Source organism: Saccoglossus kowalevskii, chromosome 10, assembly GCF_978046115.1.
Source record: "Saccoglossus kowalevskii chromosome 10, keSacKowa6.1, whole genome shotgun sequence".
Lineage (NCBI taxonomy): Eukaryota > Metazoa > Hemichordata > Enteropneusta > Harrimaniidae > Saccoglossus > Saccoglossus kowalevskii.
In genome coordinates, this window is record NC_140650.1 from 25,300,087 (window position 1) to 25,321,027 (window position 20,941).

Genomic DNA, 20,941 nt, shown 5'->3' on the forward strand with positions numbered 1-20,941 from the left:
TCATCGTTTTGACCGCGTCACAACAACGTTCAGGATATGTATATCAGTGTATGTAAGCATGTCTATGTTAGCATATAACAGAAATCTGTTTTTGAATAATTAACTTGTCAAATTTCAGGTTTTTTTTTTATATTTTTGATAAATCATGATATTGTTTTCATCAAAATACATTTTTAAACAGAATCGTGATTTAAACATACTCAAAAATAACTCGAAGTTAAAAATGCTTGCGTATCATTTCTCCGACGAATGCCATTGTTTGCGTACATACGCAAAGTTCGTAGTTTAAAATAAATTCGTACTCCAATGCGTCTACTAACATTGGTATATCGAGGAAAAATAACGAGGAAAACTATAACAAGTTATCCAAAATACATCTGAACGCTGTATCTTCACCATTTGTTTCTTCTTTCACACATGAGCTAACAGGAATGATATTTTGATACCAGGTAGCCCTGGTTATCCTAACTCCCGGTGAACTTGTTTTAGTCCGTTGACTACGACATTGCTCTTCCACGCACAACAAATTTAAATTCAATGGAAACAACAAACGGTAGCCAATCACAACCTTCCTCTTCACGTGCGGATATAATTGGTTTACCATATTTGGAAGATGGAGAGGTAAGTCAGTGTTTACGTGTTTTGTCCGGAGTACTTACTTACGTGTGTCAGTCGTTTATTACCTTACCTAGCAACGGTCACAAGTAATGTTTTGGTTGTCGTGGAATCATAATGCTCGTTGACAATACAATATGACGACAATTTGCACTGTCTATGTAAGTCACGCCCTCTTGCGGTATACACTTCCGTGACGTCAACATGACGTAGATGGGTGTAAGAAATGTCGTTCAAGCAACAACCGTGTTTGATGAACTTAGAAAACAAACTTTGATTTGTATTGACGGACGACTACAGATCAAACAATATTGATATTGTGAAGGACATCCTTCATACCAATTACGTCACGGAAACAATTCGTCGGTAGAGGGCGCACTTACAAGGAACGGTGTAGACAATCAAGTAAATACTAGTAATAACTATATAAACCTAAATGAGTGTCAGTTTAATCAAGGATTCCACTACTGCTTGAATAACATCAGTGACGCAAATTTCGTGTTTATTCTTGCAATACCAAGGAAATCAAATAAAACTTCTGATCGTACGAATCAGAGACGAATCTAGTTCCATTGATTTTGGTTGAATCAGAAAATAATTCAAAGTTCATTAGGTCACACTATTTTCAGACGAATGGGGGCATACAGACTGACAAGTCGAGTGACCGTGGTCCATATCACTAAGCTGAGTTCTATGTTTCTGGTGGTTGGACATGGCGGCTCCATGACGTTCTGGGTTTCGAATCGGATGTAGGACTCGGACAAAATTCCTGCGGACAACATCCTGACCGACAAAATCCAGACGGACACAATCCCGGTACAACCGCCATTTTTACACATTGCATTGAATATTTGTTGAAGTACTTGACAATTTAGTCCCCAATCTACATTAACGTTCCGACACCATGTGTTATTATTCAAGTATTATTATCTTTATCTTATCTTATCTTATCATGAATATCGAGTGACCAACCTACATGGGAAGCACCATGGCGACAACTAGTATTTGGAAGAGATGTGCCTGGTACGGCCAAACAGTAAATTGAGTAATTAGAGTACAGTAATAGCTAGCACAAATCTGAGCTGTGGGCTGTTACGTTTTGCGAACATCCCCGTTCCCCGTCCCCGTTCAGAACCCGACGACTCTCACTACTGCCGCCTTCACATACAAATACGGAGTCGTCGTAATACCAGCCCAACCTTTTGTTTGAAAGGATTATCTAAAACTATTTGTTCGAATATACGAGAGTACGTGTCTAAAATCTAATATGAGCGCATTATTCCCCAAATTCTGTTTATTTTTAGTTCTGAGTAGTGTTTCCACGAATCTTACTAGATAGTCATTTGAACGCAGAACCACTGGCAAAATGCCAAACTGGTTGAAAGGTGATATAAAAATTGATAAACAAACCATGCAATTTAGTTTCGTTAATATAATCATAGACATGTTGATATAATCGCAATCGCAGTTTTGCTTTGCCAACATTTCTTGAGAAACGTGAAAACAAACTGGGTTGTGGGATAGGCATTATATAACAACAGGCTATTCAGTATTGCTAAGGCACTACTTTGTTTTCTTACTCGGCGCGCATGGATACTGTGCTTGAAGTTGTTTTGAGTTCTATAAAACCTAGGTACTTGTATTTTAAACCATGTAAACCTCCCGGTGGGGCTAAGTTCTACGCATTACATATCACTGATATATTTGCGACTGAACCATGGCAGCTAGTTTTCCGGAAAATCCACCCAATTGGGATAGCTGGAATGAATTTTGCGAGTGGTTTTGGAAGAATAATTTTGGCAATGAAATAATAGACAGACTGAATGAGAGTGCGGCGCGTACAACGGATTACCTACGCAGGGAACGTGATGGATCCAGACCCATGATATATGCCATTATTCTAAATAACTCCGGATTGGATTTGAAGGATTGGAAATTCTGTTTTGTTAGTTTAACTCAAATGTCGACTATAGAGGGAACTGGCAACATTATGGAGTCCGTGAAATCGGTGATTGAAACGGAGCATCACAATGGAAAGGCGAGTGTGTTGTTTGTAATACCAGTTAATGCAGTCGACACCAGCCCTTTTCCTGAGACGGAAAGCAGAACACGCGCGCACTTTGGACTGCAAGTTGACAAAGATCTGGCAAAGGAATTAAAATTACCCTTCCCAACAGACTGGGTTCTAACTACACAGGCATTTATTGACAAAGTGAAGGCCGAGACAAAGGCGAAGAACGCAAGCACTAAGTTATTTAAGAATACGAAGTTTGTGTTCACCAAATGTCCCGCATTGCCGGAATGGTTAGAAGTTGATGAGAGCACAAAAACAGTGTGTTTGAAACAAGGCACGGAGGTACCAAAACCAAAGGTAGTAGCAGCTAAGAAAATGAACAAAACAAAAACGACAACCAAACAGGACAGACTGAGTACTATCAATCCGTAAGATAAAATGAAGATTCGCCAAGGACACTACTTGAAATACAGACAACAAACAGACAAAAAAAAACATTATAACCAAGAGAAGAAGAATCATAGAATTGCCATTAGATATTTCTACAGTGTTATATGTTAAGGGCGGCAGTCGTCGTGCCGCGTTCTGTTCGATATGGGACTCATAGCGACGTATACAATGCGTGTAAAATACATTGTTTATTTACATGAAATTCGAACACGCGCTGCGCGACGACCACAGCGTTTAACTTAGGTATTTATCGCTAGTCTCACTCAGGCTCCTATTTTTGTAATAATAATGTACAGACGATAACAAACCCTTTATAAAATATGTTAATAATGTAATAGTCACGCAATGTAATACCGTGTATGTGTGACCAAACTTGTTGATTTCTGAATTATTGTAAATGAATGACACACAAACACATAATTGTTCAAAGCGCGGTGGTCGTCGCGCAGCGCGTGTTCGAATTTCATGTAAATAAACAATGTATTTTACACGCGTTGTATACGTCGCTATGAGTCCCATATAGAACAGGACGCAGTACGACGACTACCGCCCTTTAAGCCTTACTAATACAAGATATACCGGTACATCATATAGACAAATAGTCAGTACCAATACCATGCCAATGTTTGTCTAAGGGATGGCGGCTGATTATGCTATATTTGTGCTTTTCTGACTATTTCGAATATTTTAAAAACTGTTTTTAACGCTTGATCTGTGAATTGCGCATGACGTTCTTAATGCCGTGGGCTTGACGACTGCGTCTTGGGCTTTCTTTTACTGTTTTTGTTTCCTAGCTACGACCAAATAATTACAGACAAGCTGTCGACAACGGCTTGTTGGCAGCGTGTCTCTAGTTAGTTGCACTATCGTATTCGCTTATATCTAAGTTTTCAGATAATATATAGGTTGTTATAGTAGCACGCATAGTAACTTATAGAGAATGTCTGAATCACAGATCCATTTTTACTTCGTTTTTCTCCTGTCGCTTCCATAAGGAACGGCAACAGTGCATTAAAGGGCGGTGGTTGTCACGCAGCGCGTGTTTGAATTTGACGTAAACAAACAATGTATTTTACACGCGTTGTGTACGTCGTTATGAGTCCCATATCGAACAGTACGCGGTGCGACGACCACCGCCCTTTAATATAAATGATTGCGGTTATCGGACTGCAATATCCGAATGTGTGGTACTCAGGAGTCACGCAAACATAGTAGCTCATATAAATGGTGTGCAACACGTGGTTATTACATTATTAGAACATTTTATAATATATTTTCAACACCTGTACACAATTATGATGAATCTATGATAGTAAATTCTAGAGAATGTCTGACTTGTTGGTTAACTTCGTTTTTCCCCTGTGTAGACAGGCAACTGATAAATTACCATTTGGGGGGGGGGGTCATAAAGCCTCGTGTTGCTGTTTGATGTATATGTATACATCTGTTTGTAAGTTTGATATTTGTATTTAAAATTTAAATATTATTGCCATGTAGAAAATGTCATTTTTTTTCAACATTTGAACTTTATGCTACCACTTCATAATTTCAGAGAAAGACGGGTGAATTTTACATTGTATGAGTTAACAACTGATGGTACGAATAATAAATTAAAACAATCCGTCAAATAATTACCTGGCCGATTTCGTGTTTTTGCCGTAAAAAAGAAACTCATGAAAATATTCCTGGCTACAACGTTTCAAATGTGTTTTGACCTTTACTTGGATATCTTGGCTTACTCATCTTGCAGACAAATACAAGTATACTAAATTTATTAAATAAAAACAATTGATCAGATAGTATTTTTAATCTTTCAATAGTAGTGTGAAATTGTGAAACATAATATTTTGACTTGAATAATAAAAAAAAATATTTGCACTGTGTTCAAGCTCATTAATATTCATGAGCGACCAGCACTCCCATTGGACAGGTGAGATCCATACTTATTTACTGTATAATATTCTATCTTCGCTTGGAATTAATTTTCGCTATTTTTGCTGAAGGAATGATTCAGTGAAAATAAAATCCAGCGAATATTCAACTCTTCAAAAATCAGTGAAAATAAATTCCATACAACACAGCCAAAAAGTCATTTCAGTGAAAATTAATTCCAGCTAAATCAAAGACATTCTTTTCTATTGTCTTTGGCTAAATATAGTGTTTTACAATATATAATCTTTCTCTGAATTACCTGTATTTTTAACTTTACATATCCTGCCACCAAAAACTATCAACTATCTCATGTTGTTTTTGTTTACTGAATCATGCGTAAATAATTGTAATGCCAGTGGCGTCGTTCACAGCGTCGGTACGTACCTATGTTGAAATGGACATAGTGCGAGTGGTTAGTGTGAGTAGCACTAATATGAAATAGTTCTAGATTTAGGGGTAAAACGGCACTTCAGTGCCATTTCAGCACTAGTTTTATTCTAAAATTTCCAATGTATAATGTCACAACAATTCGCAGAGAGAGGGATTTCTGAACAGATACGAAACCGTGCGAGCAGGCTCTCCATTCCATTTTCAAGTATCGTACAATCATGGTTACTAGTTCTTGTAAGTGACACAGGAAGTTGTATGAGCAATTTTAATCTGAATATATATATTTTTTATTTCAATGTTATTATCCTTAACAAATCCTGACAATGCTGTATAAATCGTGAAAAATTGTTAGAAAAAAACACATCAAAACTCCAATCGTGGAATAGTCACCACAACGTCGACAGTATGCTAATTCCCCTTTGTTTTTAATGTTTACAGTACGTGCATTCTAACAATAGAACCGATAAAGTTTCGTTCCGCACCGTTCTTCTCGTAACCGTGGTACAATGCAATTTCTTGTCAACGAACCTAACAATAGGCTATATATAGTGATCTGTAGACGCAACAACCGCGGTGCAAATACCATTTTAAATAAAATCTTACTTACGCGTTTATTTTTTTTAAATTTAAAATACTTGTATTTTATTCAATTTGTAATATAGTTCTTTTATTATTTTGTATTTTTGTTTTGCTTTGTTTGTGTATGTGTATTTATTCTGTATTATTTGAACCTGCGATTCCAAAATCTTTAAAAATTAAAAAAATATATATAACAAAATAATTGAATATATATATATTTTATTTTAAAAAATGAAAAAAAAAATAAAGCGCAAACTAGAATTTTATTTTAATGATTATATTTCTTATGTTTGATAAAAAAATAGATGGTACAAGAGTCGGTTAGTAGCAAAGTCGTTTTCGTATGGAAATAAATACAAACTGAGAAGGGGCAGCAGATACAATGCCATATAATAGAAACCAAACGTTTCGTGCAAATGATTGCGTACATTTGGGTCTATCCAATAATACTGGTACATCAATATTCATCTCGACCATCTAGACAGCGCCCCCAACGACATTTCAAAACAGGAACAAAATGGCGCAGGTTGAAGTGAACTTATCGGCATTATTCACAGAATTGAACAAACACGGCCAAAATGGAGACTATGATCGAGCTATCAAGGTTACCAACAAAAGTAAGTAACCAGCAGTCCTTCGTATCCCTTTAGATAAGAGAGAGAACTCGTCTGTTTTGAACACGCGCTGTGAAAACTGCCACGTTTACAGACATTAGAATACATGTCTTGAACGCTACCAGCTGTTCGATGTTTGGTCGCATTGAAGATTGCACGGTTCATTGTTCACGTGAAGATCATTCCCCCATTTTTAGCATACTAGTATATATATTGAAAACATTAGACTCATTTCTTTACAGAATGTAAGCTTTTTTTACCGGTACACATGTATAGAGACAGAGAGGCAGAATTAAACTACATTTTCTACAAATTATTCTCCAGTCATGTGTTCGAAAATAATAACAACTGAGACAAATTAATTAGCCATTTTCAAAGAATAGCCATCTCCCAGAGGATAGTATACCATGATATTTTGAATAGTTTCACAAAATAGATATTTTTTTAGTACTACTGTAAAGAAATAATACATTTGTAGCAGTGGTACCAATGGTAGCAAAGTGTGTATATAAAGTGAACGTTCAATGCTCTATGTATACTCTGGCGGGGGGGGGGGGGGAGTGTTTATTGTATTATTTTAATTTTATGCTAAAACAAATAAAACATAGCAGCAAATCGTCATAATCAAAGTATCAACCAAACCATGATTAAACAAATTTGGCATTGAAACTACACTGTAGGATTCAGAATGTAGAAGATGTGGATGTGCATATGCTTGTCAACATCAGATGTATGAAGTGGTCACATCAAGTCTTTTCATCGAGAGTGAATTGTCCTACTATAATATGAACAATATTATCACATTACCACATATTCCTCATAATTAAATAACAAATCATCTTAGGACATTTTTTTTATCATAATCTAGTTTCAATTATAAGGTGTTAAATATAAATTATACAAAACACGGTTTATATAGCTCATAGTTTTTGAGTAGGTTTTGACATGACGTGGGGCTTGCAATGTTAGATTACAATAATTCAATTGTCACAGTGAAGTGGTATTGACAAAGCTATAACTGTACACTTGTATGCAGTGGGTAATTTTGTTGTGTGATCTGATCATATATGGTCCAAGGCCAATTTCCAGACTGGCATAGACTGATTACTTTCTAACTTCAATACAGATACAATACATTGTACATGTGCATCTGTTTGTTTTTTTATCTTACCTATAAAGAAAATGAAATAATAGTGGTATTTCTTTTGTCCCTGATAACAAAAGTAATCTTTCTCAAACATGGTTTTATTATCAAATGCCATAAAAACTCAGTTGGATTTTGCTTTTTGCAAGCCTTGTACTTATTATTTTGTGTTTTCAATTTCTCTACAGTTTTGAAAGCAGCACCTGGTGATAAGAAAGCATTTCATTGTAAAGTTATCTGTCTGATTCAGCAGTCTGATTTTAGACAAGCATTGAAAGTATTGCAAGATAATTCTAACCTGTCTAGGTAAGTTTATTTTATTGAGAACTCCCTAGGTAAGTTGACTTTTTGCAGGCATTCCAGGTAAGTTGACTTTATTGAGTACCTTCTAGGTAAGTTGACTTTATTGAGTACTCCCTTGTTATACCTTAGGCAAGTCTATTGTAGCGAGTTGCGCCCTCCCCGGTGCTCCAAACCCAATACACGCCTGACAGAATGATGTAGTTTTTCACTTCCCCAACAATTTGTTGTCAGTACCAATCAAATTGCAGGAACGTAAGATAGTGACAGCCATCAAAGAGTAAACATTCACGGAGAGTTTATTTGTTTGGTTGACATAACGTGTGATACGATGCTGGCAAATTTCCGCCCAATTTTTATCATCTTGTTGAAAACAGTCAATGACAATGCAAACACGGCTTTTGATTGACAGTGTTAGCATGACAACCAAAATAAATATTCATTGAACTAATTGCAAGGAGGTGTGAACTTTGCAAATTTGCAGTATTGATCTTGCCAACGATACATGCACGATTCTGTCAGGCATTGGTGAAGTCTGATGCCGTTCGGCTGGCGAGGGCCTACTTCACGCCTACGTGTCAGGCTAGTTTATTGTATTGCTTTTCTCAACTGCATGGTTCCCGACTATTTACATCGTCTCCATTTTTTCAGTGAGCTGACTTTTGAAAAGGCGTATTGTCAATACAGATTAAACGCAGTAAGAGATGCTTTATCCACTATACGAGACACTATTAACCCAGATATTAAACTTAAAGAACTGGAAGGTCAAGTGGTAAGTATGTCCATTTGATCAAAAATTCATAGAAAAATGTCTGATATTTTGGTGGACAAATTCAAATGTTTAAAGTAAATTTGTGGTACTGTAAAGGGGTTAATTATTCACTGGGTTTTAATTTTGCTTATTTCGCTGACTGGAAAATGCACTAAATTAAAACCCAGTGAATATGTAAAATTTAGCATTGAACACATTATCTCAATGATAAAACCATGAATTTTAAATCCACTTGATATGCTTGAAATGGTAAATCAGCAATATTTAAACCCAGTGAAAATTAGTCATTTTACAGTACATAAGTTGATTTTGTTGTTTTTTGTAGCTTTATAGACTAGAAGAGTATGAAGATTGCTTGGATGTTTATAGAGATGTTATAAAGAATACCTCGGATGACTATGAAGAAGAAAGACATACAAATCTGTCAGCTGTAACAGCTGCTTTACAAATATGGGGAGATAAAAATGTGGTAAATTGAATTTAATCTATTTCTTGTTAATTACCCGGCAACCCTTTCACCACCAGACTTTCTCGCCCAAATTTTTTTCTGCACTCTTTTCTTAATTTTGGAGCCAACAGACGAAATTTAGATAAATTTTTTTACTCCACAAATTTGGCTATTTTTTCCCAATCTTCTGGGGAAAGTGCAGACTATAAACAGGATTATTTTGTGAATTTGTGATGAAAAGAGGAAACTGGTGGTAAAAAGGTTAAAAGAGCAATAATGATGATTTAACGAGAGGCACCATTTTACTAGTATTTATGCTTCAGACTTTTACCAGACCTCTTCCCCAAAGTGTAACTCCCATTATTGTACTCATAGTAGTATGACAAGGTATACAAATTACTGAGTGACAATGCATCCACACAGTTTGGTGATCTGGAAATTGCTGGTTTGAATCCAGGTTATTGCTGTTCAAAAAATGTCCCATTTGGTGTAAGGCGATCTGCATACTATTAAATACGGACTATTTAAAACAGACAAAAGTGTACTTTCTTAGTAAATATGGTAGAGAGATGATGACCAAAAAATGTTAACTATCAAAGGTTAGCATCACACTTGTGTGGTACAACTTACAAAATTACTTATAATACTGCCAGAATTGCCTTTCTCTGGCAGAATCATCTTTTTAATCCAGGAATCGCCCCTTCATATACAATCAATAAAGTTGATTTCTATACCAGTTACATTACTTTGTTGTGGCTTTTGAGTGATTTCTTTTATATGCCAAGAAAATTTACTGCCTATACAAAACGATTATTTTAGGGCTTATTTTGTTTACTTGTGTTTAAGTCTATTTACTGCCTTACGTTTTTATCTTCCATTCTTTGTATTTCAGGATGATTATGGACTGACAGAAGATACCTTCGAGTTATGTTACAATAAAGCCTGTTTCCTTCTTGGTCAAGGTAATATCAAAGCAGCAGAGAAGAAGTTGCGTGAAGCTGAGTCACTATGCCGACAGATGCTGGAAGATGACACTGACATAACAGAAGAGGAGATAGAGGAGGAACTCAGTGGTATCCATGTACAGCATGCCTATACTCTACAATTACTTGGCAAGAATGATAAAGCACTCAAGTTATATAACCAAGTAGTCAAATCAAAGTAAGATTTCTTGTGATACTGTATACTGTAAAATACGCTGAAAAGACATTTTGCATAGAATTTATTTTCATCGATTTTTGACGAGTTGAATGTAGAATATAGGAAAAAAGGTATATTTGCTGGATTTTATTTTCACTGAATCATCCTTTTACGGTAGGAAAAAATAGCGAAAATAAGTTCAAATGAAAATTAATTAGTTTACAGTATTGTAAAATCTGTATTAGAAGCCCCGAATTCTATTAAAATGGTACAATGCAACAGAGGGGATGCGGCTAATATTAGAGCATCTATACATATGAGAAAAATTATGAATTTTTAGTTCTCAATTATTCACAAAAAAAATGGGTGCGGCTTCTAATACAGATTTTACGGTACATGTATTATGTTAGTGTGCAATAGAAGTGTGTAGTTTGATATGCGTGGACATTTTGAATAATTATTATTATTTTAACCTTGTCAGATGATGCTACACTAGTACTATACGGTCCTGAACCTAACCGTAATTTCTCTCCCTGCTCTGTATGATATGTCATGTACAATTAAAATGGTGAGACAATTACTGGTACATGCCCCTATTCTACCCTAATTTATAAGTTCGTGTAGAAATGCATAATTTTGAAACATGACTGCCAAAATTTGATCGTTCAGGAAAATGAGTGCTGAACACATACATGTTAGAGTTGTCAACTGCAAAGAATGAAAACAGGGCATATTTACATGTTGTTTGTATACACAGAAATAGTTAGTTGAAATTCTGTGACTATTCTGTTACAGCAAGCGTGTACTTTCAAATTAATCACAAATGTCTTTATGCCTGCTAAAATTGACCCTTTGTTTTTTCTCTCTCTAGACCTTCCGATATTGGATTGATGGCTGTGGCTTGTAATAATATCATCACCCTCAATAAGGTAAGCATTTTATTTATATTGACAATTTTATAAAAACTGACTGTTATGACATGTTTCCATAATGCATTCATTTCCCAGAATGCAATTACCAGTAATTTCCCAGAAACATCTAGCATCCCACGATTTGTCCGATACACCACCAATCTTAAAACCCCGACCATGGGTGATATTTCAGCAGGTGTTGATCTTTTGGTTACAAAATTTATGAGTCACAAAACATATCTGGGCTGTTTTGTGTTCAAAATCTGATGCCATTCAGAAATACCCGGATACGTTCAGCTGGCACCACCCAGCATTCTGATTGGTTAACAGCTAGTTGATCTATCAAGTCAAATGAACCAGTTTCAGATCAACTCATACATAAATCAAACAAGACGAATATCATTTCGCATCAAGTGTTTGCGTGCAATCAAAAATAAGTTGAATTTTACTTGCATTTCATAACAAATCATCAAACTAAGATTTTGCATGCTATTTTAATCATAACTGAATAATAATGGATGTTTGTAACAACTCAAAAACAAGTAGTGATCAGTTTACACTACTGTGATCATGTGCTACTAAACCAATTTTTTTTTTTTTTTTCAAACTTGTTCTATACTTTTATTCAACAACAAAATTAAAACCAGTACATATCATACATGTATCATTAAAATCACTAGTGTGAGATTATTCACAAGTATTAGATTCCCAAAGAAATGCCAAAGTTTATGACATATTTTAAACCAATTCAGCCTTTTCATTCTTGTATTTAGAATACAATGGATTAAAATAGCGATTACCAAAATGTGCTAAAAGATTGTGTTGGGGATGTTTTGGATGTAACCCTTTCGCATCACTTCCCAGAATGCACTTTACTTCCCGGATTTCTCATCAATTCCCAGAATGCACTTCACTTTCCAGCATGCACTTCACTTCCCAGATTTCCCATCACTTTCCAGAATCCACATCACTTCCCAAAATCCACATCACTTTTCAGAATCCACATCACTTTCCAAAATCCACATCACTTCCCAGAATGCACTTCACTTCCCAGATTTCTTATCACTTTCCAGAATGCACTTTACTTCTCAGATTTCACATCACTTCCCAGAATGCACTTTACTTCCCAGATTTCACATCACTTCAGAATGTGCTCGGCCTCCACACCCCACAATTCACATCACTTCCCAGAATGCATTTCACACCCGAAAATTCACCTCACTTTCCGGAATGCACTTCACTTCCCAGATTTGACATCACTTCCCAGAATGCACTTCACTTTCCGGATTTCACATCACTTCCCAGAATGCACTTCACTTCCCAGATTTCACATTACTTCCTAAAATGCACTTCACTTCCCAGATTTCTCATCACTTCCCAGAATTCACTTCACTTTCCAGATTTCACATCACTTTCCAGAATGCACTGCACTTTCCAGATTTCACATCACTTCTCAGAATGCACTACACTTCCCAGATTTCACATCACTTCCCAGCATGCACTTCATTTTCCAGAATGCACTTCACTTCCCAAATTTCCCATCGCTACCCAGAATGCACTTCACTTCCCAGATTTCTCATCACTTTCCAAAATGCACACTATTCAATTTAACAAGTCTGTTGTACATCTAAACTGTATTATCTGAATTTCATTGCATTTAATTTTTTTCTTACAGGATCAAAATGTGTTTGATTCCAAAAAGAAAATGAAAGCTGCCACAGCAGATGGTCTTGAACATAAGTTAACTAGAGAACAAAGAAATACTATAGCATTAAATAAATGTTTACTGCTCATGTATACTAATCAGGTGAGAATTCACAAATCCCATTTTCAAGGTTTTAAACCCAAAACACTAGAGAACAGACAACTCTGATCTTTTTGATTAACATTATTTTAAATATTCAACGTGATTATTTTGAATTTTACAAGTCAAGTTGCATCATACAAAATCCAAGAAAATATTTACATTTTGGATGAATTTTATTAACATAACAGTAGGACATAACTTACATGTACTGTGTAAAATACTTTATTTTAGCTAGAATTAATTTTCACTGAAAAGATTTTTTGGCTATAAAGTTTATTTTCACTGATTTTTGATGAGTTGAACATTGTTTTCACTGACACATTCTGACAGTGAAAATAACAGTATAGTAGAATTTGAACTAATTTGATACATAACAAAATTACAAAATGTCTATTCACCTGTGTTTTCTTGATAGTTACCCAATATATATCATAGTAAGTGACATTGTCATTTGATTATGTTGTCTGTTTTACCAAATACTCTTTTAGGCGGATGCATTCAAGAAATCAGTGAAGAATCTGAAAAGTAATTCTAACAGTGATGTACCATTTCTAATAGAAGCTGCCCAGTTATGTCGAGAGAAGCATGTCAATAAAGCTATCCAGTCACTAAAGGTGAGTTTGTCCTGGCTGTAATGTGACACGATAGCTGCAATAAGACCACTAATCAAATTTCTTCTCATCCCCAATAGTAGATCAAGTAATTTTGGTCTTTTTTTTTGGTTTAAGGTAGAGATGCAGGTTCGTGGGCACTTGGGAGTGAATTCTTTTTTTTTTGCTTTTTATTATCCAAACATTCTTGGCTATAGCATTGTGAATAGTGGAACATACTTAAAAGACGATTTTAAAATATAGATAACAGGTGCAAACATTCTCTCTTTTGAATGCTTAGCAAGATTTAGCAAGGCTGTACATAAATAATAAAAAAGAAACATGGTGAAAAAAAGAAATGACGGGATCTCCATATTATGCACTATATTTAACATTTTACAAAATGATAGTACATTTAAATTTGAAACTGTTACAGCCATTTTAATTATGAGCATTAGCAAACTTCTTACTGAGTGAATTGTTATGCAAATTAGCAATTATCTCAGCTTCTTTTTAGTGCACATCCCAGAACTTTTAAAAAAAATAGCTCCTAGACGCTTTGACCTTTTGTTTTGAAATTTTCACAAATGATTGACAATGTGTTTATCTTCAAAACGCTGTCAGGGCATTGTTTTTGGTTGAGCAGTGTTACAACAATTGTACAGACAACTAGCCAGGGTGTTAATTTATGCATAAACTTGAAGTAGTTAAATTTGAGATGCTGCCCTGCAAAATTGACAACTGGTAGACAGTTTTCAAGACGGCGCTTTCTTCATGGTAAACAGATGTACCCGTAAACCAATTTTGACAGGAAACAGAAGTATTGTTTAGAAGCTATTTTTTTTAAATCACTTTTGACCAAAAAAGCACATTTTTGTGCATATTACAAACTACAGTGTCCATAACAAAAAAATACTAACAAAATTTTAAAATTCATACAATAAGCTTTCCGAAAATATATAGTTTTGGGGACAAGGGAGGTCATCTTGGTTTCGTAATTAACTAATTAAAATACTACTTGAGATGACTGCCAGTTCACATTAAATTACTTTGATTTTAATCGTTTTATACAATAATATATTTTTGGTTTGAACCAAAATGGTATCGTGGACCATTTTTTGATTTTTGATCCAGTTTGCAAAAGTTCTTGAATACACTGACTATTTGGCGCAAAAATATTTGTGTACTGTGATTTTCATCATAAGTTCAGTATTTTCTACTGTTAGAAATGGTCTTGTGTATTTCAACTCTGCAGTGTCAGACATGTTTACAATAAAACTGTTGTCTGGAAGTACCAGAGTTCACTGCAAATCATGGCACATTTTGAACTTCTGGTGTGATGTAAAGGATTGTACCGGTATTTGAGTGTGTGAGAGACAAATTTATATGAATCATTTTTATACTAGTTCAAACCAGTTCATACTATCTCAATTCAATGCACACTACTTGTACCAGTTCATACTACCGTAGTTCATACTAGTTCAAATCAGTTCATTCTAGTTCAAATCAGTTCATCCTAGTTCAAATCAGTTGATACTAGTTCAAATCAGTTCATACTACCCCGGTAGTTCAAATCAGTTCATCCTAGTTTAAATCAGTTCATCCTAGTTTAAATCAGTTCATCCTAGTTTAAATCAGTTGATACTAGTTCAAATCAGTTGATACTAGTTCAAACCAGCTCATACTAGTTCAAATCAGTTCATACTAGTTCAAATTAGTTCATACTGCCCCGGTGGTTCAAACCAATTCATACTAGTTCAAACCAATTCATACTAGTTCAAACCAATTCAAATGTACTAATTATTTTACAATGATATGATTAATCTCCCTTTCAGGAATATTTAGAAGTGCAATCAAATCCATCTGTTAGAGTACAACTAACTCTGTCACAATTACATTTAATGCAAGGTATGTATTTACATGTGCTGGTTTGGTATTTGCAAAAATTACCACCAGAGTTGAATGTTGTAGTATTCATGTGATAACATCTCCTGTCTGTAGTCATAATTTAGTGATATATAATAGCCAGAAATGCCAGCAAATAGCAAACTTGATATTTAGCTTATTTTGTGTGATGCAAAGAAAGAGAAGGTGTTCAAATGTGACATATACTTACTATATATTGAAGATGTACTGCTCGTAGAGAAGATATTTAAATGTGTGTCTTTCACTGACCTTTTTATCTAGGTAACGTTGGTCAAGCATGTAAAGTACTTCGAAGCATTGAAGAGTTGAAACACCACCTTGGTATGGTATCCACGCTGGTTTCATTGTATATGAGTTTAGAAGATGTAGATACTGCCATAGAAATACTAGATAATGCAGTACATTATTACAGAAAAAATCGGGTTAGTATACTACTTACGTGCTGCTGAATTGCCAGAGTGCAAAAATATTTTGCAAAAGTTAATTGAATAATTAATTGTATTTGTAAACATTTTGGAATCATTTTCTTACTCGTGTGGATTCAAAAAAATGTGTGCTAGTGAGGTGTTTAAGGGGGTTTCATGTCGATTATTACACTCTGCGGAAGGGTCCCAGTGTCACTCTGCGAAACGGCATATTTTGATTGGAAGACCACTTGTCACAGTGTAATCACATCGCAGAGTTAGTTTTTAGATCCTTTACATACATGTGCTAGTTCAGAATCACTGTATTCAAAATAATTGTCATATATTTCTCGAAATTGTGCTACACAAACAAACACTAATAAATTTAACGGCATCTCAAAATGCTACTTCAACGATGTTGAGCTTTTATCAGTTCTCAGAAATTATTAAGAGCATAAAAAATATAAAGACAGTCTTCCATCAGTTTGTGTCTTTACTTGAGTTCTCATGCATCATTGCATTTATTCACTAGGGGCCTAAAGGTTGCTTGCAATCATTATTGAAAGAAAATGCTAATTTTAAGTTACGACATGGCAGATCAGAGCAAGCTGTGCAGATGCTAGAGGACCTTAGACGGTAAGTTTTATCGCAGGTTTCTAGCTAGAGAAAGTAGTTGAATAATTTCAAGGTGTGTCAAGTGAATTTTAGGCTTGTCAATTGAATTCTGGGCTCATCAAGTGAATTCTGGGCTTGTCAAGTGATTTCTGGGCTCGTCAAGTGAATTCTGGGCTTGTCAAGTGAATTCTGGGCTCGTCAAGTGAATTCTGGGCTTGTCAAGTGAATTCTGGGCTTGTCAAGTGAATTCTGGGCTTGTCAAGTGAATTCTGGGCTCGTCAAGTGAATTCTGGGCTTGTCAAGTGAATTCTGGGCTCATAAAGTGAATTCTGGGCTCATAAAGTGAATTCTGGGCTCATAAAGTGAATTTTGGGCATTTGGTCACAAATTCTACCATAACTTATTCAACACTTTGCTTTAATAGTACATGGCAGTCTGGCAGATAACAATAATAAATATTTTCACACATTGAGAATGTAACAAAATGTAAAATAAATTTACCACTTGTCATGGAATGCATTAGACATAGTGATACAGATAGCCACAGGGCTAAAACTTGTGTATTTGTTGGTGCTGTAGTTTTCTGTGCTACCGTGTTCTGTCACAAGTTTACTTTTATTAAAGGTTATAAGCCCCTCTCTGAATCGGGTTTATATTATCCCAATTTTAGCAGTTTTACATTTTTGTGTGATTTAATTGTATGGCTTAAGGGTCAATTATAATGAGCATATTAGTAACCTTTGTTTTCTGTGCCAGTGTTTAACTATTAATTATAACATGAAGCAGTGGTCACTAATACAACATTAGTCAGATTCTGTCGAATTACATTTGCAACTTGTTCTTGTGCATATTTTTGTGGCCTTGTGAATTTTATGTGGAATCAAATGAAACATGTATATGTCATGCAGTGGTGTGATTGGTTGAACAAGACTTAATAAAATGGTTGGAACTGTTGACACTGACACCTATATAGCTTATTTGTGCAACCCAATATAACAGAAATCTGATCTGACTGACATATTATTTCTCATTTATTGCAGTGCCAATCCCAATGATATGCATACACTGGCTCAGTTAATCTCAGCGTATGCACAGTTCAACCCAGTGAAAGCACAACAGTATCTTTTTGAAATCATTTGTTAATGTGTATAGGCCATCTCACTGTGACAACATATGTTTACATTTCTACCAACCAGTATGCGAACATCTGATATCAAATATCGCACACGTGATCGGCTGTGACAGTGTTGCCTAAAAATTATTTTATCAACAGGGACACGTACATGTATGTTTAATAACAATAGCAGCAAACAATGTCGTTTATCTTCAAGTGCGTCTTCTTGACAAGCATACACACATGCAAAACATAAACAAGTGCGAAGGCCTATAGGGTTTGGTGCAAGAAGGATCTCGGTTTCTAAAAACGTAGTGTGCTTCCTAGCTGTATGCTAATGCATGAAGGCTAATTTGCATATGAATATATATTTTTTGGGCAATGGATTCACTAATTTTAAAAATTGCACTAAATAAAACCTATGATTCGATTTTGGAAAAAATAACTAATTCATTAGAAACTGTAGGTCTGTCCCACAATCACGGTGAACTTGTTCAACAGAGATTTGTATCTTGAGCACGAGTTATTCTGTCAGGTTATATTAGAGTCCTTAACATTTTATTAAGATTGAGTGAAGAGTTGCCGTCTATTGCTGAGTCAGCGGAAGATATAAATGTAGATGCCTTGGAAAATTCAGCTTTCTTATTTGGGCCCAAGTACCTGAAAAAGGCTAGCAAGCCAGAAAGTATCGAGAAGAAAGCTGCACAACCCCAACAAGATTTAATTCAGAAAAAGAAGAAAAAGAAAAGACGAGGTAAGTACCGTACTAACAAGTTGTTAAGGTCGTCCGTTGACATTTGACTTGTTAAATACCCGAGAACATTTATCACAATTTTTTTATTCAAAAAAATAAATACTGGTAGTATTCATTATAATTTTCTAATAATTCAGGACAACGACTGATTTTTTTACTACACAAAAACAAATTTTCTGTGTGCAAAATCGATTATCACATTATCACAAAAGTGATGTATTGTAATGATAGCTAAGTGACTGGAACAGTAATGCAGAACAAAAATGCAAAATATGAACACATGTATATATTTATAGGAAAGTTACCAAAAAGCTACGACACTAATGTTGATCCCGATCCAGAAAGATGGCTGCCTAAACGAGAGAGATCATATTACAAAGGAAGGAAGAAAGATAAAAAAGGAATGAATGTTGGTAAAGGAACTCAGGGTGCTGCGTCATCCTCTGCTTACAATGACCTGTAAGTATTTTTATTAAAATACTTTAAATAGTTTAAATATTCATGATTTTAGGGCATCCATGAGACAAAATTTTGCCAAAGTCACTGTGACATGCTGTCTTAGGGGATCCCAATTAAATGCTCATTGCTCCAAAAGTCGCTATGGCTCCCTAGCATCCCAATAAAATGTTCACTGCTCCAAAAGTTACTGATACCCTAAGATTCCAGAAATAAAATTTCATGCTAATCCCGACGTGCGAGCTCGGTGAAAATTCTTCTTACACCAGTCATAAATATGTTAACAATCAAAGAAGATTGGGCCATTTTATGCAGTCACCTTTGCCTTTTTTTTGACATTGTAAATATAGATTTTTTTGGAACATTTGACCTTGCCCAGATCATGGATTTAAACACACAAAAAATATAAATTCCATGAATGAAAAATGCCTAGCAATTCACTGAACAGCTCAAATGTGGGCATGTCTCAATATAGACCACATGGGCAAGAGTGTTATAAGTATAGTTTATTGTACAAGTCGCCATGGTGTTTTAGTGACCACACATGGGGATGCTAACCATAAATGGAAATGTCAAATAAATATAAAAGCAAATTCATCTCATTCCTGTGAGCCATTTAATTTTTGCAGTTAGGAATTGTCACTGTTTGTTTACATTTGTTGACGCTGTTCATTTGTGTAACACAAAAGGTAGATCTGTGTTGTCCTTTGCCATTACTTTAAAAAAAATCCATGCATATCAAAATGAAATTCACCTTCCACTGGAATTTCTGGGTAGACATTCTTATATAAAATTGTAATAATAGTATTTGATTTAAATCAGTTTGAAAAATAATTGTGGAATAATTATTTTCTCTCTTTCTCAGGGATGCCAGCAAACCATCAAGTACGCCGAGTTCACCAAGAGCAGGTACTGTACCACCTTCTTCGGCGTCATCTACCGCAAGCAGCCAACCTGGACCAAGACAACAGAAATCAGCAGCTGCAGCTAGGAAGAAACCAAAAAAGAAGGGGGGAAAGAAGGGAGGTGGTTGGTGAAACAGTAAATAGGAAGAAACCAAAGAATAAGAGGGGGAGAGGACAATAGGGGCAAGTTTCAGCCACAGAAGTTTCTCCCTCTATTTGCCACCCTCGAAGTTTTGGCCACACGTTTTAGATTTTACTGATTGAGTTCTTGCGATTAAAAATAAATTTATATATATTTACTTTCAACTCGTTCATTGCAAAATATATAAATATTTATTTACTTGTGCATTCCAAACATGGTTTATTTCTAATTATTTAGATTTATTTAACTCTTCCGGTGTTTTATATTAAATAAAAATAAATATGCTGTACTTGAATCGTAAGAGTAAATAAATATAATTACCGGTAAGCAATACTTGTAACATACACGTTAGAAATAAATTACAAATATGCTTGCAATACAAGAGTTATTAGAAAATAAATAAAAATATGCCTTACTTGAACATACTATTTATTATTAATATCTTATACTTGTAATGTACGAGTTATTAGATAATGAAGATGTACATGCAACATACAAGTTAAAAATAATTAGAAATATGGCGTACTTGCAATGCACAAAGTATTAGTAAATAAATATACCGTACTTGTAATGTACGAGTTATTAGTAAATAAAAATAAGTATGACGTACTTGGAATGCTCAACTTATAAGTAAAGAATTAGAAATATGCTGTACTTGAATATATGAATTATTACTAAATATGTAAAAATACACCCAACATACTAGTTAAAAGTAATTATATATAAATATACACAATAAGAACTTGATGGGATATAAAATGTGTGTGGCTGAAATTTCAATCATGGCGAATGGATGCCAAAGAAAATAAAGAGTGAGAATGGTGGTTGGTGAAATGATTAATTTCATGTTTAATAAGATATTTTTCCCGAGATTTCATTTTGTTTTTAATTGAGAAATAAAACTGTTTACCAACCTCAG

The 20,941-nt window shown here is 34.9% G+C and overlaps 1 protein-coding gene across 1 annotated transcript; it reads left to right on the plus strand.

The window, feature by feature from the left end:
* The first annotated feature begins 6,468 nt into the window (after positions 1–6,468).
* LOC100367514 (signal recognition particle subunit SRP72-like) lies at positions 6,469–20,940 on the plus strand. Its single transcript, XM_002733876.4, has 15 exons — positions 6,469–6,597; positions 7,927–8,044; positions 8,690–8,810; positions 9,136–9,279; positions 10,151–10,419; positions 11,270–11,327; positions 12,985–13,116; positions 13,605–13,730; positions 15,542–15,614; positions 15,894–16,054; positions 16,569–16,672; positions 17,692–17,769; positions 18,332–18,519; positions 18,816–18,978; positions 19,841–20,940. Exons 1-15 carry the CDS (start codon positions 6,498–6,500, stop codon positions 20,010–20,012), a joined length of 2,007 nt encoding a protein of 668 aa, XP_002733922.1. The 5' UTR covers positions 6,469–6,497; the 3' UTR covers positions 20,013–20,940.
* The last annotated feature ends 1 nt before the right edge of the window (position 20,941 follows it).